General features: G+C 42.2%; 2 protein-coding genes across 2 annotated transcripts; both read left to right on the plus strand.

Annotated features, from left to right (window-relative positions):
• Window positions 1-1918: 1918 nt before the first annotated feature.
• LOC133900697 (E3 ubiquitin-protein ligase BOI-like) lies at window positions 1919-3277 on the plus strand. Its single transcript, XM_062341909.1, has one exon. The coding sequence runs from the start codon at window positions 2104-2106 to the stop codon at window positions 3064-3066; it is 963 nt and encodes a 320-aa protein (XP_062197893.1). The 5' UTR covers window positions 1919-2103; the 3' UTR covers window positions 3067-3277.
• Window positions 3278-8005: 4728 nt separating this feature from the next.
• LOC133900150 (rhamnogalacturonan I rhamnosyltransferase 1-like) lies at window positions 8006-12921 on the plus strand. The gene is made up of 8 exons (XM_062341287.1): window positions 8006-8125; window positions 10852-11142; window positions 11711-11799; window positions 11928-12093; window positions 12187-12256; window positions 12345-12483; window positions 12598-12802; window positions 12916-12921. Exons 1-8 carry the CDS (start codon window positions 8006-8008, stop codon window positions 12919-12921), a joined length of 1086 nt encoding a protein of 361 aa, XP_062197271.1.
• The last annotated feature ends 3774 nt before the right edge of the window (window positions 12922-16695 follow it).

The raw sequence follows: 16695 nt of genomic DNA on the forward strand, positions 1-16695 counted from the left end.
TTGAAATTTCAATTCAATTACGCTGATATTTCTTGGGCGTCCTTATACTTAATATTCTGCTAAAAATAGAAGCCATAATATTTTTATATATCAAAATTTATCAATTCTAGCCACGCAATTGTGGGGTCACTTTGCTAGTTTAATATTAACGTGCCAAGGAAACCACGAATTCAATTATTCGCCTAGAGTTGCCATCTAATTAAATTGTTCCGCGTAGGTTAGCATGATTGCATCCACTTCATATGTTTGTATTTGATGTTCTGTTGTACGGTAAATTCGAACGAGTTTGGTAAATAAGTTCAACCAAACTGTACTGTTTTCAAGCGCCACCAGAAACCTAAATTTACCCAAATGTCGAAACCTGTCAAGTCGGGAAATTTTTTCCAGGCATGAGGCCATCAATAAAACCGCTCAACGCTGATTGGTTGCGAAAATAGAATTTGGCTAACGCTTCTTTGTCCAGAAAATAATCTGTAGAGGTGAGGATGATTCGAAAGATCATAATCCTATCTGCATGTAGAGGTGAAAACTGATCGGATAATTTTTTATATTGTTCGGACTGATTCTGAGTCTGGTTCTAATTAATTCGGAACTATTTTCACCCCTGTCTGCATGTAGTTGCATATATAGGATGATGACCGTGACTTTGTTAAATATGGACGATTGCTAGTTTGTCTCTTATCCTCATCTTCCAACCACATGTGGTTACAAGTAAGATCAATGATATTGCTTTCGCCCGTCTCTGTGTATCTCCCAAATGGCGACATTTGTACGTGTGTAGTGGTGGGGTATCTCATTATCGTCATCCCAACTTCAGTATTTTAATCGCCGTTACTTCCAAATGTTACTCTAAAAATGCCGCTGAATTAAGCTTGAAAGCAATTTCCAATTCCACCAGCATCGTTTGCTTTCTTAACGATCCAATCACATGATCTGATGCGGTCTCTCGATCCGCATAATCAAACGCATCTATGAATATGTACATGTTCATAAAGTAATCATAGGTCACCTCTCATATATAAGAGCATATACCATAACGTGCTTAGAGGATGTGCTTATGAAAAATCGGGTTTTTTTTGAACTGCAGTAGCATAAATGTTTAGATGAAGAGTAATATGCTTATTTAAATACCATCATTTATATTAATGCTAACCAGATAGTTAATTATATTTAAATATCTGTAGTCTTTGTTTGTATTAAAAATTATAATTTTTATATATATGTTTAGCACTCTATTTTCTTAAACAATTAGCTATAAACATCTAGCATTATTTATACCTAAGGTTGTTGATAAGCATCGTCAGTTACGACACAAATTTTTTGAAGCTTTCCCTCTCACAGAGTGCAAACAACTAATCCATGCTTGCATGATACTATTAAATATATTTTTTCGACTTTGTGTATTTATGCACATGCGCACACAAAGACCAACAATATTTTACTTGTTACTTTATCAATAATATTTTCTTATAACGTGCACTCATGTCGATGTGACAGTGATGATGACAATGGGTGTTAAGAAATTTCCTAAATGCATGGTTTTGCTGGTATACCTATACGAATCATTTGATTCGCTTATAGGATAACAAAGCCAACGTATATTCTTTTTTCCTTAGTTACATTATTTAGTCTCTCTCTACAAATTCCAATGCTCCAAATAAGATAATGTGGTCTGGAAGTCTGTTCCAATCCAGTATCATAAATACATTATTCCCTACGAGATTGGAAGATCTTTTTTGTTATCGTTTATCAATCCTTGAGAGAGAATAAAATATTAATCACGAAGTCTGACTTGTCCACCATAAGCTAAATTATACTGCTGGAGAACTGGTAGTAGTAGTAGCTCATTTTTAAGGAAACATCAAGCTAGCATCAGCTGATTGCTGGATTTGTTTAAATAGATTAGATTTGGCGCGCCTTTCTCGTCGTCTCCGTTGCGTTGCCACTCCTGCCCACCCACTCGCTCCGTCCCGTCCATGTGGCGTCGCCACCTCCGCTTTATATAATAAGCCCTTCCCCACCCCCTCGGTCACCTCGTCTACTCTGTTCGCTCTCTCGGCTTCTCCCCTCCTGACGTCCCTCTTACAGAGAAAGCTTCCTGACATGGCCGTGCAAGCGCAATTCGGCGGCCTCACCGGGTGCTTGGCCGAGGAGCAAATGCGGGCGCTGAGGAACTACGACACGCTCTTGTCCGCCGCGGAGGCCGCGGGCAACAACGGGTGCCAGTGCAACTGCGCCGGCGTGCTCAGCGGCTCGCAGAGCGAGCTGACTTGTAATGGTGGTAGTGGGGTGGTGGTGTCGCGGAAGCGCAGCAGGGAGATTGAGCCCGAGCAGTACGTGTCGACCTCGTCGGCGGCGTTGCTGCCGATCCCGGGGTTGCAGAAGTTGGCGATCGTGGGCGCGGCAAGCAGGATGGTGGAGTCGGGGGTGACGTCGACCTATGGCCGGCCCCCGGCGGCGTCGGTGGCGGACGCGCTGGTGTCGGAGCTGTGCCTGCAGGGCGCGGAGATCGACGCGCTGGTGCGGGCCGAGTGCGACCGGCTGCGCGCCGGGCTGGAGCAGGCGCGCAAGCGGCAATGCCAGGCTCTGGTGCGGGCTGCCGCGGCGGGCGCGGCGTGCCGGCTAAGGGAGAAGAAGACAGAGCTCGAGGCCGCGCGCCGGCGCGCTGCGGACCTCGAGGAATGGGTCCGGCAGGCGGCCGCCGAGTGCCAGGCGTGGTGCGGCCTCGCGTGGAGCAACGAGGCCGTCGCCGCGGGGCTCCGCGCCACGCTCGACACCCTCCTCCTCCGCGGCGGCGCCCCGGCGCCCGGTGAGGAGGGCTTCGGTGACTCCGACCCAACCTCCCCCACTGCCGCGGCCGACGACGCGCAGTCCGGCTGCTTCGGGGCCAAGGAGGCACCGATGGACGGCAAATGGGCGTGCAAGGCGTGCGGCGAGCACGAGGCGTCGGTGCTGCTGCTACCGTGCCGGCACCTGTGCCTGTGCAAGGCGTGCGAGCCGACGCTGGACGCCTGCCCCGTCTGCCTCGCCGCCAAGAACGCCTCCATCCACATCGCCGCCAACTGACCGCATCAGCCGCCGTCCATGGCTTCTCGCGCGGTCGCGCCTCCGCCGATCTCGCTTACTAACTTCAGTTGAGTAATTAGTCAGCTAGATTAGACGAATTAATCTCGTTCCTTCTGTTCTTTTGGTGTGATCCCTATCCTAAGTCCTGACGTAAAATTACCGCTCGGTGGAAATGAAAGATCGAATAAGACTTTTGAGTACTGATGTTACAATGGCATGTTCTCCAGCTCCAATCCTCTCTTCTTTCTTCTGTTTTCGTGAGATGAGTTGTTGCTCTGTGTTCGTCGGTTTGCATTTCCTCTGTCTGAAGAAAGGTTTCAGCAATTCAACTGCTGCATTGAGTGATCTGGGGGTCAGCTTTGGTTGCATGTTTGCAATGCAATTAAGTGGCTGTCGGTGCGTGCACTGGTAGCATGATGCACGGCACGGCTCGGCTCATTCATGGCGCCGCCAGATCGTGAAGCATCTGCTGGCATTGCATTGATAGGCTGCGTAGCATGGATGCAGATTAATACTTCTAGCATGCGTCAGTGGTTGTGGGGGTCGTTTGCTCCCACGTTTTCCGAGGCCAAGTTACCAGTAGTACTTACCTCATTTGGATAGTTTTTTTCTAGTTTTTCTGAAAAATTAAAAACTATCTAAACCCATTTTTATTATAACTTTCAGTATTTTTTGACTGATTGAGAAAACGATTATAGTTAAAATAAACTAAAAACAAAAAAAATTCTAACTTTTAATGTGCTGAGAAGCCATATAAGGGCCTGTTTATTTCAGTTGGAGATTCTGAAAAACAGTTTGTAGAAGGTATATTGTAAAAAGCTGGATTGTGAAAAACTTTTAGATTGTAGATTTAAAAAAAATTGATAAACAGTTTAGTAAAATAGACTTTCACAATCTATCAAAAACTGAGAAAAAACAGCTTCTCATATTCCCACAATCCAACCAACAAATTTTAAAAAACTATAAAAAAAATTATCTATTTATTCCAGCTTCTAATTATAAAAACTAAAAGCTACAGTCTAAAACTGAAACAAAAGGGACCCTAAATCAACCGCTCCCTTAACCCTGCTGCATTCTTCCTCCCCTCGCCTGAGTAGAGATGCTACACGTGCGAGCACAGGAGAAGTTAATGTCAGCAGAATTACTACAGTAGAAAGATACTCCTTGTTATCCTTATCCTGTGTAGCCTGCCACTTTGTGCGCAGAAAAAAGCTTCAAGCAATTCAACTGCTGCATTGAGTGATGTGTGCTTTCATCAGCTTTGGTTGGATGCGATGGGATGCGATGCGATTGCTGTTGCAGATGCCGCTGCCCATCGTGCATTGCCACAACCTTTTTCTGCAACCCTTACTGGGGCACGAGCAGCCTTGTCTATTTGGGGACACTGCTGTCACTGCGTTTATTTTATCCTGCTCGTCTTGTTCCGACGCGTGCAATGGCCTGCCAAATCGGGGCACAGTCACTGCACAGTGAAATTATTACGGGTACACCAGTGCTGCGTACAGTACTGTAGTGTGGTTGCAAATGACTTGCAATTGGGGTAAGGATCCAGCAGCTTTTGGGAGCAGCGCGAGTGCATTCATGCTTTGGATGGCTGTCGGCGCGTGCATGCACGGTGCACCGTTCATGGCGCCAGATTCGTTCACCATCTCCAGGCCCGGTCCTGAGATTTTTTGGGTCCGGTGCAAAATTAAATATAGGACCTAAATATATTTATATTGATACCGATAAAAACTTAAATTACATAAAAAATAATATTTATATGGAATACTTCAAACATATTACTTTAAAAATTTCTTCGGATATTTCTAGATGCGAAGTCATTGATGATAGTATCAATATCAGTCTCATCCAATAATTTCTTCTCAATGCATAAAGTTGCCAGACCGTTTAATCTTTCTTGTGACATTGTAGACCTCAAATGGTTCTTCAATAATTTCAACTTTGAAAAGCTTTTTTCAGCAGATGCCACAGTCACTGGTACAGTAAATAAGATCCGATAAGCAACAGAAATATTAGGATAACAATCTGCATTTCTGACAAACTCAAAAATCTCCATGGCAGACATTGGTCTATCTGGTAAAGTCAACTGCATAACACTTAACTCAGAAATTAGATCATTTAACTCAACATCAGATGAACCCTTTAGAGAGAAAGTTTCTGCAAATTTAGTGCAACGATCTTTTAGTTCAATACCATCCGATGACTTCAAGATTGTTGAACTCATTAAAAACCCAAATATACTTTTGAATTCTTGGAGTTCTTCAAATCTAGTTTTCAATGAAGTGATTGCCATATCAACCATAACAAAAAAGTAATCAACTTCAAAAGCCCTCTCAGCTTGCAAATTTGCTTCGTTATAATCAGTTTCATCAAACTGTTTCTTCCTAATAGAACGACGCTTTACTGGAAATGATGCCTCTACACCCATTTCAGATGCAATATCTTTGGCTATGATCAGACTAGAAGCAAATTCTTCATTTCTATAGCTATGAAAGTAATTCATTATGCCTTCAATTTGCTGTAAGATAGACTCAATGCACATGGACGGTGATTGCAACTTCTTACTCACAGTGTTAACAGCAAATAAAATGTCATGCCAAATAACCATACCAAGTATAAATTCAAAGCTGCCAAGCACTTCAAATAAATTTTTTGCATCACTCTTATTCTTGGGATCAGTATCATCAGCTTCCCTTAAATTTAACAAAGCTGACCTTAGCTCAGGAGCTTGATACCTAATTGGTTTTACACTTTTGATTCGACTCTCCCAACGAGTATTGCACAATGATTTCACAGTTAAACTTGGAATATGTTCGAGCAAAACTTTCCATCTTTTGGTAGAACCAGAAAACAATACATATATCCGTTGCACAATTCCAAAAAATGAAATAGCTTTAGCACATGATTTAGCCATGTCACAAAGAGTAAGATTAAGACTGTGGCAAGCACATGGCATATACAAAGCTCTTCAATTAATATCAAGCAATCGTCTTTGCACCCCCTTGTGTTTTCCTTTCATGTTAGAGCCATTATCATAACCTTGACCCATAATATCATCAATATTAAGACCAAAAGACTTGATAGAATCAATCAATACATTGAAAAGCCCTGAACCAGATGTATCATCCACCATCAAGAAACCCAAAAAAAACTCCTCTAATTTTATTTTGCCATCGGACATATTAACACATCGTACCAACAAACTCATTTGCTCTTGATGACTCACATCTGGGGTACAATCAAGGATAGTGGAGAAATATTTTGCCTCTTTAACAATCTTTATGATAGAATTTGTAATATCAGAAGCCAAAAGAGAAACCAACTCATTCTGAATTTTATGACTAAGATAATGATAATGAATCTCATTGTTTTTAATACGTCTAAGATGGTCTTGCATCACCAAGTCAAATTCTGCAACCATCTCAACACAAGCTAAGAAATTGCCATTATGATCATTATAGAGTTGCTCATTGGATCCTCTAAAAGCCAAATTACGTTTACCAAGAAATTTGACAATGGCAATTATTCTTAGTAAAACTTGTCTTATACGTTCTTTCTCCTTTGTGATTTGCTGTTGTAAATCTTTGTCAATTGTTTCACTTTTCCTCAATCTAACTCTCAGTTCATTCCAAGAGGTCATGTTGGTAATATGCTCAACACTAACTTCATGTTCTTTTAGCCTCTCACTAATATGCCTCCAATCTTTAAATCCATCACGCCCCAATGAACTCTTGCAATTTCTAGAATTGAAAATCTTACAACAAAAGCAAAACACTCTATCAACGTGCTTCGAATACACTAACCATTTTCTGTCATGAACCTCCCCATTGCTCATTTTTCTAGAGAAATGAGCATACGAAAAATGTCTTGAGTTGTCATCTAAAGGAAATACAATATTTTCTTCTCTTATAGGCCCCTTCTCCACTAATATGTCCCTAGCTTTGTTATCAAGATTATCCCAATTTTTTGGATCATAAATATCCGTAGTAAAAACCGGCTGCTCATCAACACTAGCAGATTCTGTAGCAGATGAATTAAATATGTTGTCATGACCACTTACATTGTTATCATCCTCGTTGATGTCAACATTATCTTCCGTAGGGTTAGGGCACTGGTCATCATCATTCACATTAGTTTGTTCCTCCACAGCAACTATCACCCACTCATCTGAGGTTCGTGAACTGCCCGTATTACTCCTTAAGAATTTGTCTATTGCCCCCTTCTGTGATTCTATTAACTCATCCACCTGTTTTCTCTTTTTCCTTTTTTCACTACCCGATGCGTACTTTCTCAATGACATGATACCTAGAATGAACTGATAATTGAAAAGATTAACAATTTAACATATTAGTGGTTGAACTCATATAAATTACAAAGTCACAAAATTAAAAAAATATAAGAATAATTGAAATTAACCTTAAAACTGATTTCTAAAATCTGCTACCTGCTGGCTACTGCTCTGTACTCAGTACACAGTACTCAGACCTAGCAGAGAGAAGTGACCACTCTGAAATTGCGCCTGGTGTGAGGGGCGTAAACGGAAATAATCTTGCTCACCACCACTAGCTGCAAGCATGCAAATCTGCAATGCGTCTCAGCGTCTCCTTGCTATAAAATAATAAAAATGGCATTGACATTCAGATTTCAGAAGCATCGTACAAGCTAGCTTTCAGCGATTGCCACTTGCCAGACACTAGAGTGATGTCGAGCGGTCGAGCGAGGATGAAGTAGCGACTCCGGGGCTCCGGCCACCGGCCTCCGGGCGAACCGCGGACGGCGGACCAGGGGCTAGGTAGGAGGGTGGGCTGCGGACCTGCGGACTGCGGTCAGCGACTCAGCGGGCACCGGCCAGGCCACCGGGCGGACGGCGGACGCCGCGGACCAAGGGGGGCTGCCGGCTGCGGCCTGCGGGCACCGGGCACCGGCCACCGGGCGGATGGCGGACGGCGGTCGGCGGACCGCGGACGGGGCCCAGGCGGACGGCGGTGGGTCGGCGGACCACGGGACCAGGGCGGGCACCGGGCCACCGGCCGACGGGCGACGGCGGACCGGCCAGGTGCGCCGATGCCGTGATTCCGCGAGACGCGAGTTCACGACGACAGACGGCAGCAGGTTCGGACTTCGGAGTTCGGTTCGATTCTTTGGCGGCGCAAGCGCTATGCAATCCTGAAATCCGCTGCGAGCCTGCGAGTTGGGGGCCCCTGCGAGTTGGGGGGCCAGAGCGGCCGCACTGCTCGCCCCCCCAAGGGCCGGCCCTGACCATCTCTATCTGTTTTTCCCTCTTCTTTCGGCCGTTGGGTTGGGAGGGAAAAGACGATGTTGTTGATGATGCTTTCGAAGCATGACGGAGGAGGAGATGCTACATGATTAGTGCAACTCCATCTATAGTTTGATTTTTATTTGGGTTAGTTTACTTGTGATGAATGATTAATATTAATATTTATTTAGTTTGATGATCTTTAATTTTGCATGAGGTTTGATGTGATTTGAGATTTCATTTGAGCATATTGATTATGGACTAATTAGAATTGGAGTTGGAGATATGTATTTGCTTGTCTCATGGTATGCAGTGATGGACGCAACTTGCTGGTCGACGACGGAATGATCGGGGCCAAACGAAGTGTTCGGTGCCGGATGATCAAGGAGGTCAGGTGGAGTCAAAGGTGATCTTAGTTGAATATGTGGAGGTCATGTAAAACATGAAAGACAGATAGAGGCAGCATGTTGACAAAGTCGATCGAAGAGGACGATGTAAGTGATAAGGCGACCCAAGGGATTGGGAGCGGAAAAGACTTGCCGGTGGTCAGGATCCCATGATAGAGTACACGCATCGACATCAAAATGCTTGCTTAAGGGGTAAGCAAGACGGTGAGTCACAATTAGAAAAGCGTGCAGGCGGTTTCGCGGTTTGGCCTTAAAATCTTAGGAGGAATGGAGGAGTATGTGGCACCATCATGAAGCTTGCATCAAGACGAATTTAAGTCGTGAAAACACCGCGACCGTCCGATAAATGGAGAAGAAAATAGATCAAAATACCATCGGTGGTAGGTAGGAGTGTACTATAAGAGAGGGGTATTTTGGGAAAAACCTAGTAAACTTAGGGGTCAAATTTTCTAGACCTATAAATAGAGGGGTAGAGCTATGAAAGAGTTTGAATCAGCCACTTAAGCCTCCTTATGTCACCTATTTGAGAGCTTAGAATTAGAGCTTTAGAGGAGAGAAATATGACTGCTTAGCCTATGTATTAGGTGAGAGCTTTATGAGGAAAAATTTTGTAATCTGTTTAAAATAGGGTTAACTTCTGTTGCAATAAAATTTATTTTTCTTCATGTTATTGTGCCCACCTCCTTCTAGTTTCTCTCTAGTTGTTCCCTTACAAGTTTGCAAGTTTTTCGGTTTTTGGATTTGATTTTCGTTTTGGTTTTTGAGACAAAATTTCAGCACCTTGTGAGGTTATTCTTCTTGTTGCTAGAGGTATAAAATTTGCATACACAAATTTATATGATGGAGTCTTGAATTCTCTTACTTCTACACAATCAACTTGGAGAGTTTCATTGGTCGGTGTTCATCTTTTCTTGTTTCTTTGCAAGTTGTGATCTTTTGAGTGCTAAGACATATGGATTAATCTTAAATAGAACATATAGTTCATATACCATTCGTGCAGTCGTGTTGCCTCGATTTTCTTTTATTAAAACTTCTCTCTAATTTTGCTTCCGTTTGAGTTTTGAGGTGCATTGGGTGATCCAAATAGGAGAAGGCTATTGATTTCGCAAGAAATTTATTGATGTGCCTATTCACCCCTCCTCTAGTCATCGTTCTCGGTCCTACAATTGGTATCAGAACCGGTTTGATCACTTGATGACCTTAACCGGCTTTGTGATCCGTAGGCGATATAGAGAGAAGTGGGAAGATTCTGTTGTTTGATGGTCATGATTTTTCATACTGGAAGGTGCACATGGAGAATTATCTTCTAAGCTAAGAAAGTGCAATATAGGAAGTAGTTGATTCTAACTATGAGATTTCTGATGCTCGAACGACTTAGGTTCAAATCGAATAGTATGAGGCCAATAATAAGGCTAGAAATATTTTGTTCACAAGCCTGAATCAGAATGAGTTTGACAGGTTTAGCACCTCCGTACTGCTCAGGAGAACTGAACTACTCTGAGTGTCTTTCATGAAGGCACTAATCAAATTAAGGCTAGACGCCAAAACACATACAACCAAGAATATCAAATATTTATGCAAGGCCCAGGAGAGTCTTTGGATGCTATGTTTGCTCGCTTTGATGGAATTGTTAGCAATCTTCGATCAACTAGTGTTTTGCCCTATTCTGACCATGAGAGAGCGATCAATCTTCTCTATGCTCTGGATCGTAGCACATGTAAAGTGAAGATCTCGAGCATTGAAGAATCATCAGGTTACGATACGTTAACTTGTGATGAATTCTTCAGCAAGCTCAAGTCCACTGAGATAGCCAAGGCGGTTTGGATTGGTCTCGAAAACCTCCTGTCTCATAACATGGCGTTAGTTTCCGGATCTAGCAGTGACAATTAGTCTAGAGTTTGTGTTTCTTGTGCTAACACTTTATCTGGTGGTTTTACTTTATCTTCCTTGGTCTCTATCACAGAGAAATAGGTGAATGTGCTTGATGATGAGGATCTTACACTGATCATGAAGAAATTCACCTACTTCTACAATAACCACTAAGATCGAAGAAGGGGCAGTTCTCGTGCCTACTTTGAGTGTGGTGACACCACCTACTTCAAGGCGGACTGTCTCAAGCTCAAGAAGAAGAAAGACCATGATCACGACTATGACAAACACAAGAAGAAGAACAAGAAGCCCTTCTTTAAGAAGAACCGTGATAAGATAGCCAACAAGGTGGCCAAGGAGGCTTCTAGGGTGTTCGTGGCAGCTCTCAGCGACATCGACACTTCTTCCAGCGAGGAGAAGAGCTTGAAGGAGGATGAACCGCAAGCAAAGAACAAGAAGAAGGCTAAGGACTTCACTGACATCTGCTTCATGGCAGACGACAATAACGACGACAGCGACCCCGAGCTAGATCCTTCCAAGGTATTTTTCTTCTTACGACCAGGTTTTCATCCAAGTTGATACCTTGAATGATGCTCTCGTTAGCCAGGCTAGGTTATTTAAGAAAGATGTGCGTGAGTTGAAGGATCTTAAGTCTAAGTATGAATCTGTCTCTATTGAACTTGCATTGATTAGGTCTAGACCCGATGTTGAGGAGTGTGAGAGTTGTCTGATTATTATGGCTGAACTTGCCGAGTTTCGTAATGTGTATGCACAAGTCGCAAATCGGCTTGAGAGTGTCAAGAAAAAGCTCTTTGAGGAGGAGTCTAGGTCTATTCTCTTAGGTGCTTGTAAGAATTGTCATTTGCTTGCAAAAGATGTTGAACTAAAAGACAAGCACTGAAGGAGGTAAAGTTTAGATTGGAGAGTACTGTGAGTTCTAAGGATATACAATTAAATTATTTTATCTGTACTATCTTTCAGGACAAACATTAAACTCTAAGGATGTGCGTCTTAAAATATCTCCATTTAGTCATTTGCTAATTTTCTTTCAGACAATGCTTTGAAGCATCTAACATTAAACATCCATCTCTTTTCCCTGCTGAAACAGGTATGTGATATGGTTGTCATTGCAAGATATTTGAATGTGACTTTAATAGTTTCCGAGTTGGATAAGACATCATTTTGGAATGACCCGAGGTGTGTTTGCTGTTATGATATAATGTTTCTTTTCCCGGTTTATTTATTGAATCATTAGTGGATTTTATGCTTTTCTTTGTGACAATATAATTATGCAAATGCAAACCTTGTTTTTCTATTGGTTGCAGTGAATTTCAGGATATATTTGATGTTGAACATTTTATAACGTCTCTTAGAGACGAGGTTCGCATACTTAGAGAACTGCCGCCGAGGGTAAAGCGAAGAGTGGGATTAGGAATGTTTCACTCAATGCCTCCTATTACTTGGTCCGATATCTCCTATTACCATAAGCAGGTCAGAGATGTCTGATGTTATGTGTCCTTTCTCTGTACTCCATAATACATTACCATTTGGTGAGGAGGCTGATTGGTCTTTTATCCTGTACAGATTCTTCCTTTGATTCGGAAATACAAGGTTATCCATCTGAATAGAACTGATGCTAGGCTGGCCAATAATGGTCTACCTCTGTCCTCTGGAGATCCAGAGATTGAGTTGCCGGGTGAATTATGCTGCACTCAAATTTACGTCCCAAATTGAGGAGTTAGGCAGGCGAGTAATTAGAATGCTCCGCCAAAATGGCCCCTTCTTGGTTCTTCATTTACGATATGAGATGGATATGCTTGCTTTCTCTGGCTGTACTGAAGGTTGCACTACTAAAGAAGCCGAGGAGCTTACAAGAATGAGGTAAAATTCTCGTGCTTACCATTTATTCCACTACTTGGTTCACACAGATCCTTTGAGGTCTTGTAAAAGTACATCATGTTTCAGATACTGACAGTGGGGTTACTGAAACTTCAGGTATGCTTACCCATGGTGGAAAGAGAAAGTAATAAACTCTTTTGTGAAAAGAAAAGATGGCCTTTGCCCTTCGACGCCAGAGGAGATTGCTCTTGTCCTTAGAGCTTTGGATATTGGCAGAAGTATGCAAATATATATAGCAGCTGGAGAGATATATGGTGGAAAACGCAGAATGGCTTCCCTTGCTTCAGCTTATCCTAACGTGGTATGGGAAATGGCTACATACATCGATGACAACACTGATGTATTATGCTTTCATTAATCAGTGTCTATTTTCCATTTTCCGCTGATGCCTGTTGTTCTGACAATGATGTGTAGGTGTGAAAAGAGACACTTTTGAAACCTTCTGATCTCATGTTCTTTCAGAACCATTCATCGCAAAAGGCATGACTGGATTACTTGGTATCACTGTAGAAACGAGATTGACCATTAAAGAAGTGAATAGACGTCTTAACAAATTTTTTATAAAATTCATAGTATTCTTCTATTTGAATCACTCAATGCACTCAAAATTCAAGCGCAAACAAAAATCAAAAGAAGTTTTAACAAGACAAAATTGAGGCAACACGACTCCACAGATGGTATATAAATCATAAGTTCTACTTAATATCAATATATGTGTGTTAGCACTAAAAAAACTCAACTAGCAAAGAAAACAAGAAAAAATGAGTACCAAGTAATGAAACTCTCCAAATTGATTGTCTAGAGGCAAGAGAATTTAAGACCCCATAATATAAGAGTGTATACGAATTTTATATCTCTAGCAACAAGAAGAATGACCTCACAAGATGCTAAAATTTTAACCTAAAAACCAAAACGAAAATCAAAGCTAGAAAGGAAAAACTTGCACACAAGGCAAGGGAACCAAGAGAGCGAAACTAGAAGGAGGAGAATTCAAGCATATAAAATAAAATAATTTTCATTACTCAAAGAGGTCAGCCATATTTTAGACGGATTATAAAGATTTTTCTCTTAAAACTCTCATATATTATATAGGCTAAGCACTCATCCTACTCTCCACTAAAACGCTAGCACAATACTCTCATATGGATGGCACAAGAGGCTCAAATGTCTAGTTTCTCATTTCTCGTAGCTCTAACCCTCTATTTATAGGTTAAAAAACTCGACCTCAAAGTTTCCTAGCTTTTTTCTCAAAATACATCTCGCTTGTATAACACTTCTACCTACCATTGAGGGCATTTAGTCAATTTTCTTCTCTACTCATCGGACAGCCGTAGCACCTTTACGATTTAGCTTCGTCTCGACGCAAGCTTCATGATGGTGCCACGTACTCTTCCAGTCCTCCCACAGTCTTGGGGGCAAATTGTGAAACCCTAGCACGCTTCTCAAAGCGTGACTAGCGCCACTTCCTTCCTCCTGAAACAAGTGCTCCAATGATGACGCGTGTCCTTTGTCTTGCGATCTTGACCACTGGTAAGTCTCTTCCGCTCCCGATCTCTCATGCTGCCTTGTCACTTGCACCGGCATTCACTTCGCTTAACTTTGTCAACATGTCATCTCCATTTTATGTTTCATGCTTTGCTTTATCTTTATGTGTACAGCTAGAATTACCCGTAACTCCGCCCAACTTTCCTTGATCATTCGGCACCAAGCACCCACTTAGATCCGATCACCCGCCGTCGACCGCCAAGTTGCATCCGTCACCTGCAGACCTTGAAACAAGTAAACATATTTTTACCATACTCCAAAACATCTTTAGGTTAGCACAAAATAAAAAAACTTCAACTCAGAGCACATCCTGTGGAAAACGAACACCTGATGTTCCAGTGTGTTAACACTCTCTGTTCCAGAAATATTTTGCTCTCTGCAAGAAAAGGTCTAATGAAGGCTTTCAGTGATCTCATGTCTATCACCGGATAATTCGATGTGTGCTAATCACTGAACCACCCACTTGCAACCTCTCTGCAACAAAAGTTCCGGTGCATTCTCCGGTGTTCACAATTACAGCATCAGACTATCCGGTGTACATAATCAAACTTGACGCCAAAAATCTCCTCTCTGCAGAAAATACTCCAGCGCTCTCAAAGTCCATCATCGGACCATCCGATGTTTGCTTTCATTTCTGCTTCAGCACTGAAAATACTCCGGTGATATCATCTGGTGTAGCCACCATACTCACCGAACATTCCGATGCATTGATCTCCAATTTCGTCCGAAAAGTTGCTCTCTGTAAGAAATAGTCTGGTGAGTACACACTGCCTACATCGGAACTTTCGGTGAACACCGGAACATCCGATGTTCACACCAAACTTTCAGTGTTTATAATTTTTCTACGTACAGAGCATAATTCATTAATTTCAAACATCACCAACTTGAGTTAGATATAAACAAGATCACGCATCCACAAATATATACTAAACGAGTTCAAGACACATCAAATATTATCAATACCTCGTTAAATACAAACCAAATCACTTCAGTACTTGATTTCTCAATTACTATTCATTAGTGGTTAGCTTAATGTCTATTTGATCTTCGTGAACGAAATGCTGCGACCAATACCTAGTGCCTGCACTTGCTTCCTTTGAAGCCATGTCTGCGATGAGGGAATCCTTTTCAACTCTTCAGAAACTGCGTGTTGGCCATTCCTCTCTGTGAATGGCACCAGGCGGCTCCAGTGATGATTCGAAGTTCTCGATGCCACCACCTCAGTGGAGAGACGGGCCAATGCTCGATACCTGGAAGCAGGTCGATGATATCAACCCTGAGAGCGATGGACTCGATGGTATGAACCAGAGGAGGTTGTCATGGCCGTCCTCCATTAAGAGGGACCCGTAGGTCACAGATCACCCAGCAAACATATGTTCACGTGTCATATAAATAGGATTCCATCTTGTCTCTGTTGTCGTTGATTCTGTGTGCTCTGTCAGCATCCATTTCGATGTTCGACTCATGCGACAGCTGATGTTAGGAATGATCTCAAGTTCCTTACTAAAGTCGATATTTTCTGGCAAAAACATATTCTGTATTGATACAACTCGACAGTCATTGAGGATCAGAAACCTGTAATTTCACTTGGCATACCTGGCAAGCATCAGCTTTATGAAGTTGCTTTGCGCCAAAAGAAAAATTACTCTTTTTTTCAAACAACACTGTGATCCTTGTTTTTGTTCTGGGCCAGAAAATTAATTTAAAGAGGAAAACAGATATAATGCATGTTTAAGCCCAGTAACCACTGGGCCCAGCCTAATTTGGTTTGCACGGCATCATAAGCTTTTTAGTACTGTTTAGTCCTGTACTGCTGGCCGAGAGCACATGGCACAACGACTAAGAGCATTATACGGATGGACATGGTTGACATGGTTTATGCTTGTAATCATGGTGCTGTGTGGTGAGCACAAAGCGAATTATCTTTCGCCTTTTACTAAAATAGTAGTCATTATGTCTAAGCTAATAAAACTATGTTGCCTCAACTTTTCGGCAAGAAGAGGAGAAAAGATTAGCGAGAGCTCCTGCTTCTTTTAACTTTAGATCCGCCGCTGATTGCCAGAGCTACGGATCCTTCACGTGGAGTGTCTCCGGTCTGTTACGGACTTGCAGTGAATGACACCAATACCCTTTCTCTTTGGAACGGGGTAAGCAGTGCCGTATCAGTACTTTGGTGCCCACACATACGTACACACTACCACGAATTAGTGCCGCCCATTTCGGTACATTCGTACGAGTTCTTTACTCTTCAAACACCATTACTGTTACTCTATATACTTGTACTACTGTTTATGCGTTCGTATATACATGCATCAACTTGCTTTCAATGTTGCCCAAGTTAGGATTTCAACTAAGCACATGGAAGAAACAATCCATTGGAAAAAAAACATAGAATTTTTTTCAAAAGATCATAATGAGCTACAGCTCCAATCAAGCATATATATAAAGAAGAGAATTGGCCTAATTTATAAGAGAAATCGTGCCAAAAACCTGAATAAATACACGATTTCAGAAAGAAAAACTGGCAGATAACCCTAAGACGATAATAAGATCTTAACTCGAACGAAACGACGTCCACACCAAATAACACAACCAAACAATAGACAAGTCCAACCCAAACTCAACTCACGTTAACCAACCAAATAACTG

Source organism: Phragmites australis, chromosome 19 (assembly GCF_958298935.1).
Source record: "Phragmites australis chromosome 19, lpPhrAust1.1, whole genome shotgun sequence".
In the NCBI taxonomy this organism is placed as follows: domain Eukaryota; kingdom Viridiplantae; phylum Streptophyta; class Magnoliopsida; order Poales; family Poaceae; genus Phragmites; species Phragmites australis.

Coding starts and splice junctions, on each gene's coding strand:
- LOC133900697 (XM_062341909.1), top strand. CDS start 2,104: ATGGCCGTGCAAGCGCAATTCGGCGGCCTCACCGGGTGCTTGGCCGAG.
- LOC133900150 (XM_062341287.1), top strand. CDS start 8,006: ATGGCGGACGGCGGTCGGCGGACCGCGGACGGGGCCCAGGCGGACGGC. Junction 8,126..10,851: donor GGCGACGGCGGACCGGCCAG/GTGCGCCGATGC, acceptor GACTGTCTCAAG/CTCAAGAAGAAGAAAGACCA. Junction 12,484..12,597: donor GAGGAGCTTACAAGAATGAG/GTAAAATTCTCG, acceptor CTGAAACTTCAG/GTATGCTTACCCATGGTGGA.